Source organism: Fusarium coffeatum (genome assembly GCF_003316985.1).
Source record: "Fusarium coffeatum strain FIESC_28 chromosome Unknown BRIP53273_contig_379, whole genome shotgun sequence".
Taxonomy (NCBI): Eukaryota; Fungi; Ascomycota; class Sordariomycetes; order Hypocreales; family Nectriaceae; genus Fusarium; species Fusarium coffeatum.
The window spans coordinates 64,302-85,778 of record NW_022158168.1 but is presented as its reverse complement, the minus strand read 5'-3'; the positions used below and the strand labels follow the sequence as shown (position 1 = coordinate 85,778).

At 50.0% G+C, this 21,477-nt stretch overlaps 6 protein-coding genes across 6 annotated transcripts; 2 read left to right on the top strand and 4 right to left on the bottom strand.

The window, feature by feature from the left end:
• Positions 1–700: 700 nt before the first annotated feature.
• Positions 701–2,816, bottom strand: FIESC28_11292 (uncharacterized protein; the record flags this gene model as incomplete). The annotated part of the gene is made up of 5 exons (XM_031165418.1): positions 701–703; positions 763–1,847; positions 1,901–2,493; positions 2,546–2,642; positions 2,696–2,816. The coding sequence occupies 5 exons, from the start codon at positions 2,814–2,816 to the stop codon at positions 701–703; spliced, it is 1,899 nt and encodes a 632-aa protein (XP_031010547.1).
• A 2,227-nt stretch (positions 2,817–5,043) lies between these two features.
• FIESC28_11291 (uncharacterized protein) lies at positions 5,044–10,580 on the top strand (the record flags this gene model as incomplete). The annotated part of the gene is made up of 2 exons (XM_031165417.1): positions 5,044–10,520; positions 10,574–10,580. 2 exons carry the CDS (start codon positions 5,044–5,046, stop codon positions 10,578–10,580), a joined length of 5,484 nt encoding a protein of 1,827 aa, XP_031010546.1.
• Positions 10,581–10,804: 224 nt separating this feature from the next.
• On the bottom strand, positions 10,805–11,581 carry FIESC28_11290 (uncharacterized protein; the record flags this gene model as incomplete). Its single annotated transcript, XM_031165416.1, has 2 exons — positions 10,805–11,338; positions 11,390–11,581. 2 exons carry the CDS (start codon positions 11,579–11,581, stop codon positions 10,805–10,807), a joined length of 726 nt encoding a protein of 241 aa, XP_031010545.1.
• A 487-nt stretch (positions 11,582–12,068) lies between these two features.
• Positions 12,069–14,096, top strand: FIESC28_11289 (uncharacterized protein; the record flags this gene model as incomplete). Its single annotated transcript, XM_031165415.1, has 4 exons — positions 12,069–12,253; positions 12,385–13,109; positions 13,160–13,296; positions 13,347–14,096. The coding sequence occupies 4 exons, from the start codon at positions 12,069–12,071 to the stop codon at positions 14,094–14,096; spliced, it is 1,797 nt and encodes a 598-aa protein (XP_031010544.1).
• Positions 14,097–14,503: 407 nt separating this feature from the next.
• FIESC28_11288 (uncharacterized protein) lies at positions 14,504–15,855 on the bottom strand (the record flags this gene model as incomplete). The annotated part of the gene is made up of 5 exons (XM_031165414.1): positions 14,504–15,037; positions 15,113–15,217; positions 15,270–15,449; positions 15,543–15,736; positions 15,795–15,855. 5 exons carry the CDS (start codon positions 15,853–15,855, stop codon positions 14,504–14,506), a joined length of 1,074 nt encoding a protein of 357 aa, XP_031010543.1.
• A 1,551-nt stretch (positions 15,856–17,406) lies between these two features.
• On the bottom strand, positions 17,407–20,133 carry FIESC28_11287 (uncharacterized protein; the record flags this gene model as incomplete). Its single annotated transcript, XM_031165413.1, has 3 exons — positions 17,407–19,478; positions 19,521–19,601; positions 19,653–20,133. 3 exons carry the CDS (start codon positions 20,131–20,133, stop codon positions 17,407–17,409), a joined length of 2,634 nt encoding a protein of 877 aa, XP_031010542.1.
• Between the last annotated feature and the right edge of the window lie 1,344 nt (positions 20,134–21,477).

Sequence of the window (21,477 nt, the reverse complement as noted above, 5' to 3'; positions counted from 1 at the left end):
TTGCAGTTGGATAAGAGAAAATGCGCAAAATGAAGCTGAAGATGATGATGGGAAGAGTAACTCGGATGTGGTGTGTTTGGGGGGGTTCCAGTTGGAAGGGTGATGACGGGATGACGGGAGTGCTGAAGGAACCTAGGTACTAAACTTAACTTAGTAGCGGGTCTCGCTCGTCTCTTCCCTTCCCTTGTTTACATTTTTTTCTCCCGCGCCTTCGGTTCCTTCGATGTAATGCTCCCCCGCAGATCACTTTAGGGGAATGACCGTGACCCTGCACCAATCAATATGCATGAACCTGGAGCTTAATCACTACTGATTCACTGCAGATAATGATATGGAACTGCATGACATGACCTTGCCTTACCCCACCTGCTCTCATCCACAGCCTGAAGAACAACGTTTGGAGCTACAAAGGTACCTATTAGGAGACAAGTATAAACACCCGCGTTTACACTGCACAACGCGACACGCAAATACTTTATTATTGTTTTAAGCGCCGATGCTACCTTTTAATCATGCCCACCTAGGTATCCGTAACTTGGTTTTTTTCTAGGGACAAAGTCTTATAAGATACATTGATGACTATACTGAATAAGGGTAAACTGTAGGAATCAACAGGTAGTGAATCTTTAATATACAACTCATAAACTTATGTAATGTACGTGTAGATGATAGAAGACGCGTTATGCAAGTGTTAGATAAATTACTAATAAAAGGTAGTAGTAAAAGGTAGCATCCAATGCGGCATACCTATACCCAACTTACAAACCTCTCTTTTCCCCTCCTAACCATCCTTACTGGCACATTATCGTCGTTCATCTTGAGGGTCAACAACGAGGTTGCGCTCAAAATCTTGGCTCGGCTTACAGATTGAGCTTTGGCATATACGTCACGTCTTCCTTCTTCATCCATCCTCTCAATCTCCTCATCGCTTGCCCATTCATCTACCGCGAGTTCAATGCTGTAGTCTCGAAAGATGACGGCAAGTGCGGCAATGATTTCCACTTGAGCAATCCGGCGGCCCAGACATGACCTAGGTCCATCGCTGAAAGGGATATATGAGCCTCGCTCTGGTCGAAAGAGCTGCGAGCTTGTATCAGGGCCCTTGAAGCCCCCGAAATCGTCATTATCATGAGTACTGTCTTCCGACTCTGTCGACTTCCCTGTATCTTGATCGGTTCGATACCATCTCTCGGGTACCCAGTCGTTGATGTCGTCCTTGCCATCGTGGATCTGGCTCGGTTTCCCAGGCCAGTATCGTGGATTGCGGTGCACCGAGACAGCTACCAAGGAAACGATTGTGCTCCCGGGAATGATATGGCTGTTGCCGTCGATGGTGATAACCTGCTCTTGATCCCGAGGCACTTTCTTTGGTATCTCCACGACTGCGGGCGTCATCCTGAGGGTCTCGTTCATACAAGCCCCCAGCATACTGGCCATCATCGGGTTAATCAAGGTGTCATAGTCCCACGAGCTTGGGTCCTCGTCTCCAAAGATCTCGTCGATATCCTTTTGCAGTCTTCTCTGCGACATTGGGTTATTTGCCAGCTCTAGCAGGATAAAATGCAACGCCCCAGCCGTGGTCTCATGCCCAGCAACGAGCATGATAAAGGCATTTCCCTGGATCTCATCCCGTGATAACGCGCCCTTCTTGGACTGCATGCTCTGCTGGTTGGGGCCTGTTCGAGTCTCGTAACTGGATCTGACCAATTGACCCATTAGGTCCATACCATCGACATGCTCACCCTTTCGAGCTTCTTCGATCTTCTCATCCATTAACTCATGCATGTACTTGCTGAACTCCCCATGGGACTCTGCCGCAAGTTGAGTCTTTTTGAGTGGTATCATTCCTGCAGCGTTGTTAGCCTGATAATTCATCGTTCTCCTTCCAGCTCAAACTTACTCAATAACCATCTAGGGACGAGCAGCACCAGCAGAATATACTCCAGGGCAGTTGCGATTGCAACCACAAAGCTCATCTTATGGCCTGCAGTGGCCTCGGGCGAGGCATACTTAGCCATCTTGGGATTTGATTTTGCTGGCAAAGACTCCCCAGGCCACAGCAATTTAAGACCGAATCCAACATAAGCAATAATGTTCAGAGCTAGCCTCATCGTGTCCTGATCGAGTGTGTTGATAGCACCACTGTCTTCAACACTTGACGCCATCCAAGTACTGGCCAACCCCTGCGCCTGGTGAATGGCTTCTTTGAAGACAAGGGCAGCATTCCTTTCGTTGAACGATGCCGAAGTCACCTTTCTGTGGTTCCGCCAGATCGCACCCTCTGAGGTCAGAACATTGTTGCCAAACAGTCTCAAGATCTCGTAAGTTTCCACGTATTTAGGGAAGTGCTCTCTCCTGGAAGTGATTTGGCGAATGGCCTCGGCATTGCAGGCCATCATGAACAGCATTTTCGGAGAAACAACGATGAAGACATCTCCATGGCGCGCAAAGGCGTCATGGCGCGTACGATACGAGAAACCAGGCGTCAAAACTCTAGTGCCCCCAAGGTCAGCAATGGGCTCAATCTGAGAATGGCTATACATACTCTAGCCATTCTTCCCATAGTGGTTCAGGGAACAGCTTAATTATTGGAATCAATGCTTTATGTGTCAATGCCCATGGGAGGAAGATAGGGGAGCATGCTGTTAGGATTCGTGTAAGCGTTGAACAATGCCGTCAAGATAGGGGTACCTACGAGCAATGATGTAGGGCAAGCCACTCCTCTTTGCCGCTTTAATATTCGTCCAGAGGCCAGACACATACTCATACACGGCGTACGAGATAATCGCGCCGAAGAGTGTAAGAATTGTCTGCATTCTTTTGACAATTGCCTGTAAAATCCTAGGGCTCTAGGGTGGCTTGACTGCAATGACAGGGGTAGTGTATCAAACTCAAGATCTCGAGAGTAGAATCCCCTCAAGTTTAGTTTAGAGTAGAGTGCGGATACAGAAACGAAAACAAGATGAAAAGAATGACAGCAGTAGATTGACGATCTAATATCGATTGTGATGGGGAAGAAGCCGACTTAGTTCTATGTATTCCCACTTTATAATGGCGCTTGCGCTCGATCAAACAAACGGGGTTTGGGCTGTTACAGACAACGCCTCAGGTCAGATCGACTGGCAGGTTTCTGCACTTAATGCTCTATATACTATATAATGATATGACAGCGTCAATGAAAATAACTATGGGCGCGTCTCCGTATAAGTTCGGAGCATTAACTGCAGACATCCATTATGCGCATGAGTTGCAGCTCGCTTCCACGTCTATGTTCCCCTTCTAGGTAGGTAGATATGTTGATAGTACATTCATTGAGCGTTGGGTGTACCTCTAATGCAGTGTTCATGCGTGAATGGAACTTGTATTTTGTCATACGTTACTCTTGTCCTACGCTGTACAGTACAGTCCAGGTTTTGCAATACCTAACATGTCATATGTGATAGTGTTAGCAATGGACTAGGTATCTTTTTAGCTTGTGGGCATTAGCTCATCACTGGCGAGGTTAAGGATGCCGCAAATTTTACTAACCAACTACTGTAACTGGCTTGAACTAACAGAGAGTTGTAAGAATAATCAATAAACCGTGGTTGTCTTTCCGGTAAAGAAATCAATCAAGTTATACAGTTCGACCATTCAGGTATATTACTCTACCCACCCGAGAATGACTAAGTACCTATCTCAAAAACTCACCATGTGATGCTAATTGGATGGCGTAGAAACCAACATGAAGCTATGCATATTATGACTTACACAATACTATGTATTAGGAAAAGAGTTGCTATGGTACAGCAAAATTCAAATCAAAGAATTGGTGGGCTTATTCGTACTCCTATGTGAGTGGTGAGGGGCTCGGATATGCCGCAACTGTCAGGCCTAGGTATTTCAGCCTCCGCACGTAATTTCCCATCTCCTGAACCAAAATGAAGCATCCAGAGCTTTTACGAGTAAGCGCAAGCGGTCAACAGCTGTTGTTAGGCGAGGCGCAATTCCAGATGCTGTGCCCGTACGGAATAGATAGGCTGTAACCAAATGAGCACAAGAGCTAGGTAGGTAGCTCACTAACTCTATAATGGCTGCTTACCTTACATAGTAATCATCTCGAACAACGTCGATCCCTATTTCTTACTGAAACGCGTCTGTCCGAATTGGAACGGAATTAAGCAACGTCGAGATAATTACATACGCGGGAGGCGTTGCGGGCGTTGGACCAACCCGTTTCATGATCCCTCGGTCTAGCCAATCTAGGGGGCGCTGTGGATTTTAGGGAGGATTTCCAGGGAGCTACCAACTGTAGTGTTAATGGTAGGCCCCCTACAGCCCCCGCCGAGTCACTTCTAGCCAGTCAGCACGTTCTGCTTCGACTCAAGATCATGGATGGATCCTGTTCTTCTCCATTTCCAAATTTGATAAAGGTAACCCGGTAAGATCGTCCAATACCACGACTGACGTGACAAGGGTACCTAGGATGTAATAGTACGGATACGTCTTTTGGCTCTAATTATTCCAAAATTTCGGGACCTCATCTCGACCCTGACTGGGAAACAAGGGATTGCAATACAGAGTACATCTGCTTATAACAGGTCTCGTGACGGCAACAAAGTCGTTGTAAACTTGTTTTTTTCGAAACGGTCAACCATAGGTAGGTAGACCACCTACTCTAAAACAATCTTGGCCCGTCATCCATCAATTGGGCACCCTTTACATCCAATCCAAAGACCGCCAGGCCAGGCTGTTTTAGTTCGTCACCACCTTTCTCAGCGCGACTGACCTACTACCTACCTGCCTACGTGCGACGCTTGGAACAACGAGCCCCCTTTTACCAGCCGCCCGCTTCTATCAAATACAACAAAATCACAGATCGAACCTATATTTTACAGCAACGAATCACCTCTGTTTGTTCATTCAGCATGTTTGCATTGGCCGCGGCAATCGATCAAACAATATCTTCTTTCGCTTTGCTTGCTCTTCTTAACTAGTCTAGCTGACTACCTACATACCCATCGTTACTACCAAATTATTCGAATCGACCACCACAAGACCATCATGACACAACATCGACAAGACGGGGACGTCTCTCCTATGGATGTCAGTCCTCGCACAGTATCCCCATCGAATTCAAACTTTCAACTCGCTCCTGCTCCGCCGTCTAAAGGAAAAGCCGATGCTCTTCTGTCTCCTGTCGATGCGAAAGACACAAGCTCCCCCGGAGCCTTCGATTCCACTTCAGAGATACAACAAACCTCAAATATCTTGCCACAAGGCCGTGACCTTGGGTCTTCATCGACTATACCGAAGTCTACCCCAGCTTCAACCAAGTCGCTCAAAGACCATGGCATAAATGATCGAGACTTCGGCCATGAAGGACAAGATCACAGCCAGGCCCCTCCTAGACCAAGTATACAGCTCACCACTGCTGATGGCGTCGATACTCCCGTCGAAACTCCCCCTGCAGTCATTCGAGGTAACTCGTGGGAAGAGCCAGACACACCGGGCAAATCCCGTGGCGCCTCTCTGATGTCCAAACTCAAGGCGCTTACCAACAACAGTGGTCTCCCAACTCCCAAATCGCCGACGGTTGCTGGCCCTTCAAATCAAGGTATTCAGTCAAGCGTCAATTCTCCGACGCGGCCCAATCGCGGTGTTCCTGGAACTTTGACAGAGGAGGACACGGACGCTGATGCTGATGCGGAGGAGACCGCTGATGAAGGGACTCCTGAGGATGGCAAATCTAAAAAGAAAAAACAAAAGAGGATGATGCGCCGCACGAAGAAGGCGAACGCTTCGACGCCCGGAACCCCAAGACGATTTGCAGCTGACACCGACGTGCTGGACACCTTCGACCAGCTGGTTAAACGACGTGCAAGCATGCCCGATGCAGCCCCTGAATACGGCGTCTCTGAAGGCGAAGGCCGGGATCGCTTGGGGATGTCCTTCCGCCGAGGAAACTCTTGGATGACGTCCGCCATGCGGACTCCTGGCGAGGAAGGCGACGAGGTCGAAAGTCCCGGAGCTGTTGGACGTCGAACAGGGCATGTTCGTCGAATCACTGTATTTGGTGGCGGCGGTGTTTCTGACGGCGATGCCATGACTCCCCGGCGTCCCTTTTTCACATCTGAGCGAGCGTCTACCTTTGGCGCTCAAAAGTGGAAGCAGGTCAAAAATACACTCAAACTATTAAGGCAGAAGAAAGAAGATCGCTTCGACTACTTCAAATCGGCCGAACTGATGGCTGAGCTGCGAGCTGGTGCTCCTGCTGTTCTGATGCTCGCTAGCATGATCCAGAGGGATGAACATGGGAACAAGAGAATCCCAGTCCTCCTCGAACAGCTCAAGCTCCGTATCACTGATAGCTCTCCTATGGAAGATGACGATAGAGATCGGCACTGGCTGTTCACCATAGAGCTTGAATATGGAAGCGGACCTAGCAGAATGAGCTGGATCGTTAGTCGAACTCTGAGAGATATCTACAATCTACATCTGCGGTACAAGTTTGCTATCAACAACGAGAAGTACATGCCTGGACGTATGGACTTGGGCGGTAGACCAAAACAACCCAAATTTCCCTACTCGGCCTTTCCTTATCTCCGTGGTGCTCGGAAGAAGGGCGAAGAGAGCGACGACGAAGATCAAGCCAGTATTCGTGGGGAGGAGACCGCCGGTGAAGGTACAGCCGCCGAAGGGGGAGGCAACGGCGTCTTTAGCGATCCCGAAACTCTCAATGGCCTCCCGCGAAGGAAATCCCGCAACTTCTTGGGCATGGGCCCTAGACGCAGATCAACAGGCATTACCGACCCTGGCGAAATGTCAAATACTGAGGGCCCAGGAATGCCTGCCATGGATATGGCAACCAGGAGACAGCGTTACGTGGAAAAGCAACGACGCATTTTGGAGAAGTATCTCTCCGAGATGATAAGATGGCTCATGTTTAGGGCTGACAGTAACCGACTTTGCCGCTTCCTCGAACTGTCTGCTCTCGGTGTTCGACTTGCAGCCGAAGGCAGTTATCATGGGAAGGAGTGTTATCTCCACATTCAACCTTCGAAGGGCCTTGACTTCCGTCGCGCATTAACGCCTGCCAAGGTTGTGTCTCGTCGGAGCCGAAAATGGTTCCTCGTACGACAAAGCTACATTGTGTGCGTAGAATCTCCTGAGAACATGAACATTTTTGATGTATACCTGGTCGATGCCAAGTTCAGCATCTCTTCAAAGAGAGGCAAGGCCCAAGCAATCAGTTCCCAAGAGAAGAAGGCCGAAATCGACTTGACTGTGGAGGCACCCCCCGACAAGCATCACACCATGACTCTGCGTTCGTCCGAACGCAAGATCCGCCTCTTCTCTCGCAACCAGTCTGTCATGAAGCAGTTCGAAGACTCGATTAATCAGATGCTTAAGCAGACGCCCTGGTATGAAGAAAAGCGCTTCGATAGCTTTGCTCCGGTGCGAACCAACGTGTTTGCTCAATGGCTTGTCGACGGTCGCGACTACATGTGGAACGTCTCCAGGGCCATCAACATGGCTCGCGATGTCATCTACATTCATGATTGGTGGCTAAGTCCTGAGCTGTATATGCGACGACCAGCAGCTATCAGCCAAAAATGGCGACTGGACAGACTTCTTCAGAAGAAGGCCAGAGAAGGCGTTAAGGTCTTTGTCATCGTTTACCGAAACGTCGAGGCCGCCATTCCGATCGACTCGGAATACACCAAATTCTCCCTCTTGAATCTTCATCCCAATATCTTCGTTCAAAGATCTCCTAACCAGTTCAAGAAAAACCAATTCTTCTTCGCCCATCACGAGAAGATTTGTATTGTGGACCATGATGTAGCCTTTGTTGGAGGCATTGATCTCTGCTTTGGCCGTTGGGACTGCCCTCAACACCCTATCGTTGACGATAAGCCAACAGGTTTCGAGATGTCGGAGACGCCAAAGGATGCAGAGCACTGCCAGCTATTCCCTGGTAAAGATTACTCAAACCCTCGTGTACAAGACTTTTTCAGGCTCAATGAGCCATATGAGGAGATGTATGATCGAACCAAGGTACCTCGAATGCCTTGGCATGATGTAGCCATGCAAGTCGTTGGCCAGCCTGCAAGAGACCTGACGCGCCACTTTGTTCAGCGTTGGAACTACTTACGTCGAGGGCGCAAGCCTACTCGACCCTTGCCCTTTCTGCTTCCGCCCCCGGATGCCAACATCGATGAGCTGAAAGAGCTTGGGCTCACTGGAACATGCGAAGTTCAAATTCTCCGATCCGCCAGCACATGGTCACTAGGTATTGAGCAGACTGAGCACAGCATCCAGAATGCCTACATCAAGATGATCGAGGAGTCGGATCACTTTGTCTACATGGAGAACCAATTCTTCATCACGAGTACTGAAGCCTACAACACACGAATCGTTAACCGTATCGGTGACGCCCTGGTTGAACGTATCATCCGAGCTCATGAGAATGATGAAGACTGGCGCTGTGCCATTGTTATCCCTCTGATGCCTGGCTTCCAGAACACGGTCGATGAACAGGAGGGTACAAGTGTTCGCCTGATTCTCATGTGCCAGTATGCAAGTATCTGCCGAGGCGAGCAGTCTATCTTTGGCCGGCTCAAGGCTGCTGATATTGAGCCAGAGGACTACATCAGCTTCTACTCGCTCCGTCAATGGGGCATCATGAGCAACGATGTTCTTGTCACTGAGCAGCTCTATATCCACGCCAAGACGATCATTGTCGATGATCGAGTTGCTCTCATCGGTTCGGCCAATATCAACGAGCGATCAATGCTGGGTAGTCGCGATTCAGAGTGTGCTGCGATTGTTCGAGACACTGACATGATCAACTCGACAATGGCTGGGAAACCCTACAAGGTCGGCCGCTTTGCCCATACACTGCGTCTTCGACTGATGCGAGAACACTTGGGTCTGGATGTTGACGAAATCCTGGAGGAAGAACGACAGGAAGAACTTGACCGTCAAGATTTTGAGAAAGAGATGGAGGCTATCTACGAAGAGGAAAATAGCGGCCCCTCTGACCCCTTAAAACTATCTGCCACCCGTCCTGAACCCCCTCGCATTCCCAGCATCAACCATGACCTTGACGCTGCCGTTGAAGTTGAAGAGAGTAGCAGCAGCAGCAGCAGCAGCAGCAGCCATGGCAGCCCCGCAGAAGCAGAAGGCACAGTCATTCATGGACCAGAGAACAAAGTGAAGCATGAGCTGGACGTGACGGGTTATGGTCCCGATCGCTGGAAGAGTGCTGAAAAGTCCGGCCTTGACGCAGGCCGTGACTCAGTGATCATCAATGGCAGGGAAATTCTTGTTAACAATATCAGCAACGAAGGCAAAGGAACATTGAAATCGCCCATGGAAGCTCAGCCACATGCTCCCCAACCCGATAACAGATACATCGACCCTGGAAATCATAACGACGGCCTCCCACCTATGCCTGCCTTGAATCGCCGTACCACAGATCAGCTTGGCCTCCCTCGTCCTGCACAACTGCCATCTTTGCCGATAAGTGATGACACTGATATCGGTGGCCCTCCATTGTACATCGACCCTGAAACGGGCAAGCCAGTCAATGGTGTTTTCCACCCTATGGCCGCAGATATCCAACTGGCTCATATCGATAAGAACTGCATGATCGATCCGGTCAACCCCAATTTCTTTGACGAAATCTGGAACCGTGCTGCTCAAAACAATACCAAGCTTTATCGCCGGGTGTTCCGCTGCATGCCTGACTCGGAAGTCAGCACCTGGGCCGAGTATAACGCGTACACATCGTATGGTGAGAGGTTCCGTAAGAGCATGGAACCCGGTCAATCTAGGGGTGAAGATTCCGAGTTTCCACCTTCTTCGAGACATCGTAACTCAACAGCTGGTGGTGCAGGTGTTAGTGCACCAGGTCCCGAGGTGATAGCCAAGGCTGCCGAGACAGAGGCGGAGAAGGCTTTAGGAAAAATGACTGAGAAGATGCCCATTGGTGGGCACCATGACGAAGATAGAATCAAGATTGTCATCCCTGATGAGGGAGATGGTGGCCTTGATGAGAAGAAGGCAATGAAAGACGGCGAGGCTGTCCCATCGCGACCGAACACTGGACTGGATACTGAGAGCGCCGTCGACACCCAGCATCCAGCCGAGGCACCGTCCCCTGTCTATGCCCCTGGTGACACCCCTTTCCCAGCTTTTGATGGGGGGAATAGTGGAAGATTCTTAGAGCCTCAAGCAGGCACCAAGGATCGAGAAAGGCGGACTACTTTCTCCACCCTCGAGAAACCATCTTCAAGGGACACCAACGCTCCCCCACCGGGACAAATTGGCTCAGTGAAGCGCAGGCGCCGCGCAACCACTAAGAACAGTCGACGCGGTTTCAGCATAGACGATATGCCAAACCGAGGGCAGGCCGAAGAGCTTCTGAACATGGTACAGGGAAACATCGTCCAATTTCCATACGACTGGCTCCTTACTGAAGAGCAAAATGGAAATTGGGGCTACCAGGTAGATGGCGTTGCCCCCTTGGCTATCTAGTAAGTCCTCCTCCTCCTTCATTATTACAGCACAACGTACTAACGGGGTACAGCAACTAAGCGTTACTGTCTTTAATCGCATTGTTTGAGCGGTGTGTTTCATGATTGGGCACTAGAGCATTGCATGGAGTTGATTAGGTGTTTTGTTTATTATCGCAAGGGAAGCATTCGATGGGCGCGATCATCCTCCACCCCACGAGCTTTCCTTCAGTATGCTGGTCCTATATACACCGCAAGAGCCACCCCTATGTCTATATTACAGTTATAATACAACTAGCTTTAACTTACACCCTCTCGCTGACCCAGATAGCTCCGCGACAGCCTGCACGAATGACGCCGGTAAGGAGCCAATGAGGCTCTGCTTTTTGCGCATCATGCTCAACAGCATGATCCAGATGTTCCAGCTCCTCATCTCGAATCACCCTAAGGGTCTTGACAAGGTTCGACAACTCCTGACCAACTTCGTAGCCTTCGGCCTCCCACTGCGTAACCATTTCCAACAGAGTTCGAATCTGTTCATTGTAATGCCCCCCAATCTCGGTTTCGACGGCCTCGGTGCAAGCCATGGCAGCTTCGTAACCCATCATGGCGGTGGACCAACCCAGCCCAGTCGCCATGACGGACCATAGAGGGTACATGGCAGTAGGTCGGATACGGTGCTTGTGTATGAGACTGTTAAACGTCTTGAAGTGGCCATCTTCTTGGTCATACATGTGCGCCATCAGCTTGCGGAGGTGTGGCTTTGATCGGACAAGGATAGGCGACTGGGCGGCATAGATGAGAACAGCAGCAAGCTCACCAGCCTGATTGACACGAAGCTAGCAGCACGTTAGCTGTCAAATAGTAGAAATTGAATTTGGAAATCCTACAGCAGAGTCCAGGTAGTCACGTTGCTCTTGTGTGAGAGGCTTAAGCTTTTTAGGAGTCTCGGAAGAACCGTTTGATACAGCAGCTTGAGCATTTGATGTCGTTGCAATGGTGCGAAGGCATGGCCTGCACAAGATTGGTGTTCGTACTCCAAATGAGCGCACAGGTCTCATCAGAGCCCTAGATGAAGCCATGATTATGATTGCTACAAAGTCTTCGAATGCTTCTTGTTACCAATTAATAGCGGACCCTGAATCGGACGATAACTATGACGGCGCCGATTATCTCGGTGAGTACACCGTTGACCAAGACCTCACCGAGGCGGATTAAAGCTTCCCCGTGTCGCGCATCAGCCACACACGTGCGGCGGCATGATGTAGCCTCTGGCCAATGAGGTACTGCCTGGGAACTCGAATTTAGAACAGGTTGAGAAAGAACAAGCTATTCAGCTCCTTCACTTTTGGCACAAACAGTTTCTCCTATTCTCCCATCAACAATCGCCTTTTTCATCGCTTCGACCACCCGCGCGCACGTTTGCGCATCTTTTTGGACCTCGTTTATCTCCTAATTCCCCGTCTTTTCATCTAGACACGCGTATTACGCGACTCCATCCAGTTACACGATTGCTATCCCCTGAACCATTGCGCTTTGGGTCACCTTCGGCCTGCGACGGTTTTCATTATGTCTGACGTTGAAGACGACCTTCTCGATCTTGCGGGTAGATCCTCAGACGATGAGGGTTCCGATAATGGAAGTAGACGTGGATCGGCATCGCCGCCGCCAGCCAAGAGGAGTGGCTCAAAGAGGGAAACAGGGAGCAAGGCGCGGAGAGGAGGCGGCGATGATTCCGAGGAGGAGGGCGAGGCGTAAGTAGAATCCTTTGCTGGAGGGGCATGCTGATTGGAGCTGTGTGCTGGACAGCTTGCCTTGTCTTGTGCTTGCCGACTTCTCAGCTTCATGCCATTTTCTCAACCCTTGCTGACCTATCTTAACATAGGTCCTCTGCCCCTGGAACGCCAAATTCACTTGAGTCTGCTCCCATGGATGAATCCGACTCGGACGCGGAGCCATCTCGAGGACGAGCTGTCGCTGCGGACGATGATGATGAGAACTACCCAGTCGACGGTCGATACAGGAGTCAGAAGGAAAAGGCAGAGATCATGGCTCTACCGGAACTCGAGCGCGAGCAAATCATTGCCGACCGAATGACGGAGATTGAGCGCCAGCGCCAGAACCGCCTGCTTCGTCAAATGGTCAGTAACATGGAGAATGAAGAGCGCAAACAGGTTAAGAAGAAGCGCAGTGCTGGAACTGCCGAGTTGGAAGATGGCGATCGAAAGGCATCCCGGCCACGCACGGAGAGTAAGAGAGGAACCGCAATGGACTCACTACGTCAAGCCAAGGCAGAAAAGGCACGCCGGCGTGAGGATCTCGAGAAACGGAAAGATAATTACTCTCCGCGCCGGGGTGACTCCGGGGCTGAAGACAGCGATGACGACTACAACCGTGGACGTTCGCCTACACCCGATGTTGACGATGTTCGCGATCAGCCACCAGCTGAGCTGCGTGACTATGATCGTGTCCGATTAGGGCGAAATGAGTTTGCGCAGGTCTGCTTCCACCCTGGGTTCGAGCAAGGCATTGTTGGATGCTATATTCGCATCGCTCTGGGACCGCATCCTGAATCTGGCATAGAGCAATATCGTATGGCAGTGATCAAAGGTAAGCAACAGTTGAGGCGTCCATGGAGTAAATAGTACTGATATAGTTAGGATTTTCGACCGGCCGACCGTATGCTATCCAGGGGCCTCAAGGTGTGCTTGTTACCGATCAGTACGTAAAGGCGGCGCACGGCAAAGCGATCAAAGAGTTTCCTTTCATCGCCGCCTCGAGCGGAAAGTTCACAGATGTATGTTTGTCACGAGCGCGCTGCTAGGGCTATACTAACTCGTTTGACAGGGCGAACTCAATCGTTACAAAGTTACGTGCCACAATGAGGGCGTCACTCTTCCGACTAAATCCTTCTTAACGGATAAGGTTGATGACATCAACAGACTCATTAACCATTCATGGACTACCGAAGAGATCAAAGCTCGTCTCGCGCGGATCAATGAGTTGAAACGTCGATTTGATCCGGCGGAACGAGAACGTATTGCCAGATTACTCGATGAAGCCAGACAGCGTGGTGACGACGACAAGGCCGAAGAGTTACAAGAGGAACTTGACAACCTCGGCTCGCAGCGTTTGGCGTTCAGGACGAGCTTGGGGCCTTCCAAACATTCCGAAGCACCTAAGGCACAAACTGAACAAGACCGATTAGCTGAGCGTAACCGCGAGAACCGACGTTTGAACGCGGAAGCCGTACGGAAGGCCCAATTGAAGGAGAAAGCCAAATCCAAGGAAATTGAGGCGGCTCTCAAACGTGGCGAGACATACCAGGGCGACATGTCGAGGCGCCTAAGGACAAAGGCCAAGTTTGTTCACGACGATAATGATAAGGTGGAACAAAAGCCAGCGACCAACGGGAGTGGAACTGGTACCCCCGGAAACGGCACCCCAAAGCAAGCTGCGAAGTCTCAGTTATTACCTCATCTGGTTAAATTGCAAGAAGAGAAGCAGAAGGAAAAGGGCATCCCGACGATTCATAAACCCCTGATGGACGACGATGTTATCGGGTCACTAGACCTGGATATTGATGTCGAAATTTAAGAAAACAGGGGATTCGGGTACAGAAGCATCACGAGAAGCGAGGGTTTTGGTTGTACATTGTATATTTTAATTTGCTTCATGGGCTAGAACAAAAGCTGATAACTAGATCTGCGTCTAAATGAATTAACCGTCTTGATCTGACCACAAGCAAAACGTCACGCAAGGACATCTCTATGTGACACTATGTCGAGGGGACTTCCAAGGCTTGTCAGAGCGGCGCTTTGTTGTACCTATTATCTATTTCAGTTCCTCTCGCTTTATCAAGTTATACGTTACAATGCGTCCCCTTATACACTTGGCGCAAAGCTTCTACAATTTGGCAGCCAGTCCGAACCTAACAAGCAGGCGCCCCCCGGTATGTTCATCTTGTAGGCATCCATTGAATTGCAAGTGTATGTGTCCCTTGTCTATCGTTTGTCTAATGTCCGACGGTCTCTGAGAAAATCGAATTTGCCTTGCATTCTCCTCACAACATGATAGACAATCATCAGTACCTGGGTGACGAGGACGAATGCTACCGTCTCGGCCTTGTTTCTCACCTTCTGAGCTAGTGCCGGGTCTGATCTGACGAACTTGCCATCCATCTCGTCCTCGAATCTCTCGCATACCTCGAGATATAAACGTGGATCGTCAGTGATTACACCGTCAATGAGCGGCGGCCCTTGCACTTTACTATTGGCACGCCGCGGGTGACCTAAGTTTTGACGAAGACACCATTCCATACGGCGAGACTGGTTGACAGTCCATGTCATGAGAAGCTTATCTGTTCGTTGAAGCTCTCGTGAAAAGAGCTTCCCCGAAGGACCAACCAGAGTATTCTGATTGAGATTGAAGCCGAGGTCCGGCACTTTCAGGAAGTGGTGCGAGTACAAAAGAGAGGCGCTGATATGAGCCAGAGGATAGGTTGGCAGCTGACTACGTGCGGCCTGTAGGAATGACGCCTGTTGTGTCATGTCAGCTGTAAGTTGGAACAAGATTTCAGAACATGTGGGTGTGAGTCTTGAGAAATAACTCACGTTCCAGCATCCAAGCACAATACGCTGGTCCCATGGGACTGGTCCATTGACGCTATCTAGTGCTCTCTTAATTGCACACATCAAGTCTGCAGGGCTGTCATTAAGCTGTGTAAGCCTGCATTAGCTTCCATGCCACAATAAATGCTGATATACCTACCTTGATATCCAAAACAACCCAGATCTTTTCAAGTTCAGGCTGGTTTAACCATCCGAGGAAGTCCCTGAGCCGCGGCATGGGCTCATGCGGCTCAGCTACCGTACGCAGGGTGCTAAGGTACTCCCACGAGCATTCGGCAATACGAGCGTCCACCCCGAAGCAGCGCTTGAGCGAAGGGTCCTGTTCAGAAGTCAGATGAGTTTAGTATATCCAATCGAGTGATGATGAGCATTGACATTCACAACGGCTAGTCAACGCTGGACTTTGACTTACATGTGATATAACAGCGATTCCATCAGAAGAAAGATGTACATCGGTCTCTATAGCGTGAGCTCCGGCAGTGACTGCACCTCGGAAGGCAGCCATTGTATTTTCAGGCCAGTCGACCTTTGCGCCGCGATGTGCAATCGCCTGCGGAAGTCGACGAGTGGGATCCCTGAGCGATGACCGCGCAACGGCCCATGTTGCTGTAATACCAATCGAATTTAGCGGCCATGCTGTAGAAGCTTATTTTGCCCGTCTTACCTTTGGGAGCAGCCGCTGATTGAGCATCCTTGTCAATGGAAGGTTGTCTTTCCTCCGACATTGTAGTTGCTTTTTGGGTAGATTGTTGGAGGTGCTTCGGCGAGAGGATTGAGATGGCTGTCCTAACTGGCCCCCTGCGATAGCCCACCTGGCAATGAAATGACGAAGCGAACCGATGCAAACACCCCTTGTTAGTGAGGAACCTCGTCTTCATCGATTCTGGATATCGCAAGACCTAGACATGGACATTCTTGCCCCGATGTGTCATGGTTAATGGATCCTTCCCCATTAATCAGGTCCACCGCCAGAAAGGAACTTGGGAATCTAGGTTACCAGGACATACGTGGTACGTTAGTCGCCCAGGATTCGGGAAGGCGCGACAGGCTGGTGCGAGCTACAGAGTACTTGGAAACGTCATTCCAAGCGAATACATGCACGGCCACATTTCACTACCGCCAGCCTCATCTCATCACCACTTCCGTTTGACTTACATGCAATGGAACTAGAAACCTTTTTCATTTTCATTCTTCTCCTTTCTTAACATAGAATCGTGCAAGATCTGTCAGGTGAGTTATATCTACTACGTAGTTATACACTGGTCATGCCTTCTTCAACCTCGGCTTCACATCTGTAGTGCAATCCATGCCATCAACAGTACTACCATCCACACCGTAGTTGACAGTCATATGTAAAGTTGATAGACACACGCTATTGCTGGTTAGACAGGCAAATCAGAGCACCAAAAAGCGGTCCTCGAATTGGCCGCACAGGATTCATTTTGATGTTCTCGAAGGATCGATCTCACAGGTCAATTACACAGCATAGGTACTGTAGTATGTATAGCTGCAAGCCCGGGATCGCTGCCGAGGCACACGCTCAACAACTTGTTGCAAGTGGTCAACCGAAAGTTGACCCTCGCACACCTTCTCCTTCATATCCCTCGTTCCTACTGCTGCGGCCCAGTCCCTTGGCTTCGACACCGGCAACTCATCCTGTCAGATCCGGCCAAGGCTGCCTCTTCTCGTTTCCCACCTTTTCATATCCCATTTGGAGACCGGGGCGACCGGCCAAGGGACACGGCCACTACTTTTACCTCTGAATGCACATGCCATGCAATGCAAAGTGAGCCCTGCTGTAGACACCCGCTCTGCGTCGAGGGCGCCGAAGCAATTACTGAGTACGATGATTGGTGTCCTGTCACTGGGATGCTTCGAGACTTAGGATGAATTGGCTTTTTCTTATTCTTTTGCAATACACAAGCTGAGAACTAGATCCTCTAGGCCTCACCGCATTGCGAGGCTGGTCTTCGGACTCTGGCCATCATGTTGGACTGATACGAGTCTCTTCCTGAGAACAAGCAGAGAACCGCTATCAGTGTCAATAAAGTATCTGTCGAATTATGCTCCAAGTATCATAGCGCGGTAAATCCAAAACGGAAACGCTCATATCAAGAAATAACGAGAGCGGCCCCCTAGCAAGTCCTGGCCGTCTCCCAAAATCATCAAATCGTTTCAACATTTATGAAACATAACCCAACGCCATTGAAAAGAAACGCTTGCCTGAACGCCCAATTTCACAAGAACAACTGTCCAAAGTATCATATTTTCTTCCGCTATTGCAAAATAGGAAATGTGTCCATCCGATCGGAAATCACATATGCCTCGTGATTGTGCTGCTGTGACACCATGTGGTTGCGGTAGTCGACGCTGTCGACACTTAATCCGAGTTCTGAAGGTCCGACTTCTTCGCCCGAGCTAAGGCTCTCATCGCTCATGCTGAGAACACTTTGAGGAGGCTGTGGGTTGCTTCCAAACTCGGTGATACTAAAGCCAGCAAGGTCCCAGTTATCCGGAGGCCAGTCGCCGCAGTTGCTTACAGCGATCGCACTCTCGTTCACAAGTCCCTGTCCACCGTAAATGGCGTCGTAGACATTGTTCATGCCACCATCCAATGACCCCAGAAGAGTCTCCCATTCAGTAGTCGAAACCCCGCTCATTTTAGCGGCAGCCATAGGAGAATTCATCATCAGGTGATTCGCCTGGGGTGTCGCTCCAGAATGAGAGTGTGCACGAGCTTGATTGGGTGAAAGCGGTTGGGGCGACTGTGAGCTGTGGGCGAAGGGCATAAAGTCAAGATTGCGGGACAGAGGGGAAGCCTTGCGCTCAGGTCTAGGCGATGTAGACATACGATGACCTCGCTGAGCCACAGGGGCCTCGGCATGGAGATTATCAAATGACTGACGAGCCCGGGCACGGTAACTATCAGGTCGAGAGTCGGCTTCGCATGGCATTGTCATGCGGCGCAACCTCTCCTGGTGATCGATAAGGTTACTCTCACTGGATGCAGCCGCGGCGAGTTGACCAAAGGGATAGGCTGTGTTTCTCTTCTTCTTGGACTTGGATACTCCCCCGGTTGGTGGCGATCCTCGGTTGGAAACTGGCGCGGGGGCCATCGACATCTCACGTGAAGTCTGCATTGGCGAGCCAGCGGATTCGTCAACTGTGACAAGCATGCTAGCCACACGCTTGAAATCGAACGACCCAGAAGCATCGGTCTTATCCAGGATGCGAATCACGGCATTTACCAAGCGTTCGTCATCGCGCATGATCTTGCTGTCTTGTTTGAGATCGATTGAGTGATAGAGAAGCGTCATTCCACAGACGACCAGGAGATCAGTCCTGTTCAGACAGAAAGAGAAAGTCATGCCACGCTCTTCAAGGAGTTGGATAATCTGAATGATGTGCTTGCTCGATGAACCAATAGATACTAGAGCTGAAGCTGCCTTTGGGCCCAAGTTGGAGCCAACTGCGGGACGGTAAATGAGGGTGCGAATGTAGTAGTAAGCCAGAGCCAGCAGAGGCGAGCGGCTACCAGTCACATCCGTGGATGGCTTATCTTGAACGAAGGTGAGTCGCAAATGAGAAGGTAGATGGTGGTACCACGCATCCAGCTCACTTTCTAGTGAAGCCATCTGTTGGAGAGAGATCTCATAGGAGCTCGAGGCGGGGTAATTTTTCTCTAGCACCTTGGCAAGAATGCGCGTTGCACGAAACAGGGCCAGTGCATTCGACAAACGAGTGTATTCTCCAGGAAGGGTGGGCTGGAAACCCTTCTCAGTGACATACTCATCGTCAGTATCGCATGGGTATTCAGCCTGGATATCTTCCTCCTTGAGGAGCTTGGGAAGGCCAAGAGTAGCGGCGGAGAAGCAGTCGAGGGTGTAAAGAGTCCAGAAGACCTTCTTACGGGTCTCGATTGTAAGAGCACCAAAGGAGAATCTCTTCTGGCTCTGATGCAAGCCTAGGCGATGAGAAAGACCAATGGCGATGCCTTTGTAATGTTGAAGTCGCTTATAGTCGGCGCGCATGGTACAATAAAGAACAGCAAGGGAAAGGCATTGGAGAGTGCTCATGGTGTTCTCCATTAGGACAGCGTCGAGCGCGGCCCGCCATTGCTCCTCACATGCGGCAAGTTGAGGGAGATCAGGGTTATCTGATGAAAGGCCGGCGATGCTGAAGACAAGATTAAGCTGTGCAAGCTTGTGATTACTCTTGACTTTCTCTGGGTCGGCCACAAACTCCTCGTAGACGTGGAGGAATGTTGGCTTATGCAGGATAGGAAAGAGAGGTGCCCACTCTTGGAAGTAAACATTGACGCAGCGATCGGAGAAGAGGCGAGGAGGGGCTGCGTAGGGTTGTTCAGAGGTCTTGGGACCAAGAGACTTACACCCCTGGATATGCAAGAACGCTTCTGTATGGAAATCAGTGCTAGGTTTTCCGGCTTCTTGAAGTTTGCGCTTGAAGGCGTCTGATTGCATGTGTCAGTCAGGGTCAACAGAAAGCTGGCAAGGGGAATTACCGATAAAGGTGCGGCCACTGGATGCGCCCATGAAGTAAGAATCAGAGTTCTCAACTCCAAGCAATAAAGGCGCAGCTTGTACACGGAAGGTATCCTCTTTTACAACCTGTGTTTCATTCCGAGATTCCGGGATAGCAGGGCTGCTCACGGGCATTGAAGGACTTGGTCGGTTGCCGTGAATCTTAGAAAGCATATCGATCTTTTCGTCCTTCTCGTCTAATAAATCCTTGAGCTCTCGAACTTCGCTTTCCAGTTGTCGTACGCGTTCCTCCAACGATTCTGTGTATCCACGAGGGAATGCACGGCGGCTGAGCTTGTCGCTTGTCCGACATTCAAAACCGACATTGGCGCACTGAGAACATGTAGGGCGAATTCCGTCACAACGAATCTTTTTGCTTCTACAACGATCACAAGCTTGGGCAATTCGGCTCTGAGAGCTAGTGCCCACCTTGATGACCTTCATAGGTAGGATTCCGGGCATTTTGGTGGTTATATGTGACGGGCCGTATCGTATATAGTTATGTAACAAGGCGGCTAAATTGCCGAAAAATCCGCTGGCCGGTGATCGAACTGCCAGGATTGCTGTGTGCTGCACCAGGATACTCCTTGGATATTATATTGTGTTGTATGGGATTTACTCTGTCGCCAACAAGAGCATCCACGATCGAACGGTCAAATTCCGAATTCTCGAATGGTTCCTACTAAGGTATGAATAGCCGAGGTCTCGAGTTGGTACTTGAAAGGTAACCAGGCTAATTAAGTGTGTACTGTGGGCGGATGATTTGATTGGTGGGGTTTGGCAATAACGCGGTGTTATATAATGGAAGTTGAGTGAGTAGATAGATATGACGAATGGGTATCTTGGAGGGAGAAGATGAGGATATAAGGAGGAATATTTAAATGTAATATGTGAAAAAGATCCCGATAGGGGTAAAAGAACATGAACACGAAGGAACAATGGTAATGGTGAAAGATAAAGGTAAATTGGAAAGAAGATAAGATTCGGGATCACTGGGGTGGGAAAGAGCAAGATTTAGTAGAAATGAGGAAATGGGAATGGGTTGAGTCTTGTCCTTGAGGTGTGGAGAAAGACGTACTAGAAATCCTGGGGGAAGACCAGGGCAGGGACGAAGTGGAGGGTCAGTGCCATGCCTGCCACTATTAACCACTAACTAGGACCCAGGATCCATCCATGCTTTACTGAGTTGAGGTGAAGTGCAAGAGATGGAGGGAAAGAGAAAGAGAGACAGCCATTCCCATTGTACGAAATGCGGATACAATCTAAGGGACGGGGGCGTATTCTTGGCGTCCCAATACCAGACTTTGCAGAGTTCTGGTTAGCGTGGGCAGGCGTGGATCATGACGATGAGGTACAGTGCGTACACGGCGTTGCAGAGCACATGGTTGACACCTTGACAGTCTGTTCTAGGAACTAGGAGACTTAGAAGAGTTACTGTACAGTACGGTATTCGCTCTGCCATTGCAGATGCCGAGCATCGTGATGATGCCGATGCCGATGCCAATGCCAATCTATCCATGCAATCGCTCTCACCTCAGTTGTCGGGCTCATTACAATGTGGATTGAAGAGCGGTTCCCACTGGGTCTTTCCATGCGCTCGCTAGAATTTCTTGTGAAGTAGAAGCACCCCCCAAAAATGAGGGAAGGAAAGAACGTAGGAGGGCAGTTTCGACAGGTACCAATGTGTGCTCTGAGGGTCCTGTTTTAGCGAGCAGGTACATGCGGTACTTACAGCCGCAGCTGCCGTTCGAGATTGTCTTAGCGCTATCTGGGGCGTCTATGATGAGATCCGTGTTAGTCGGGGGT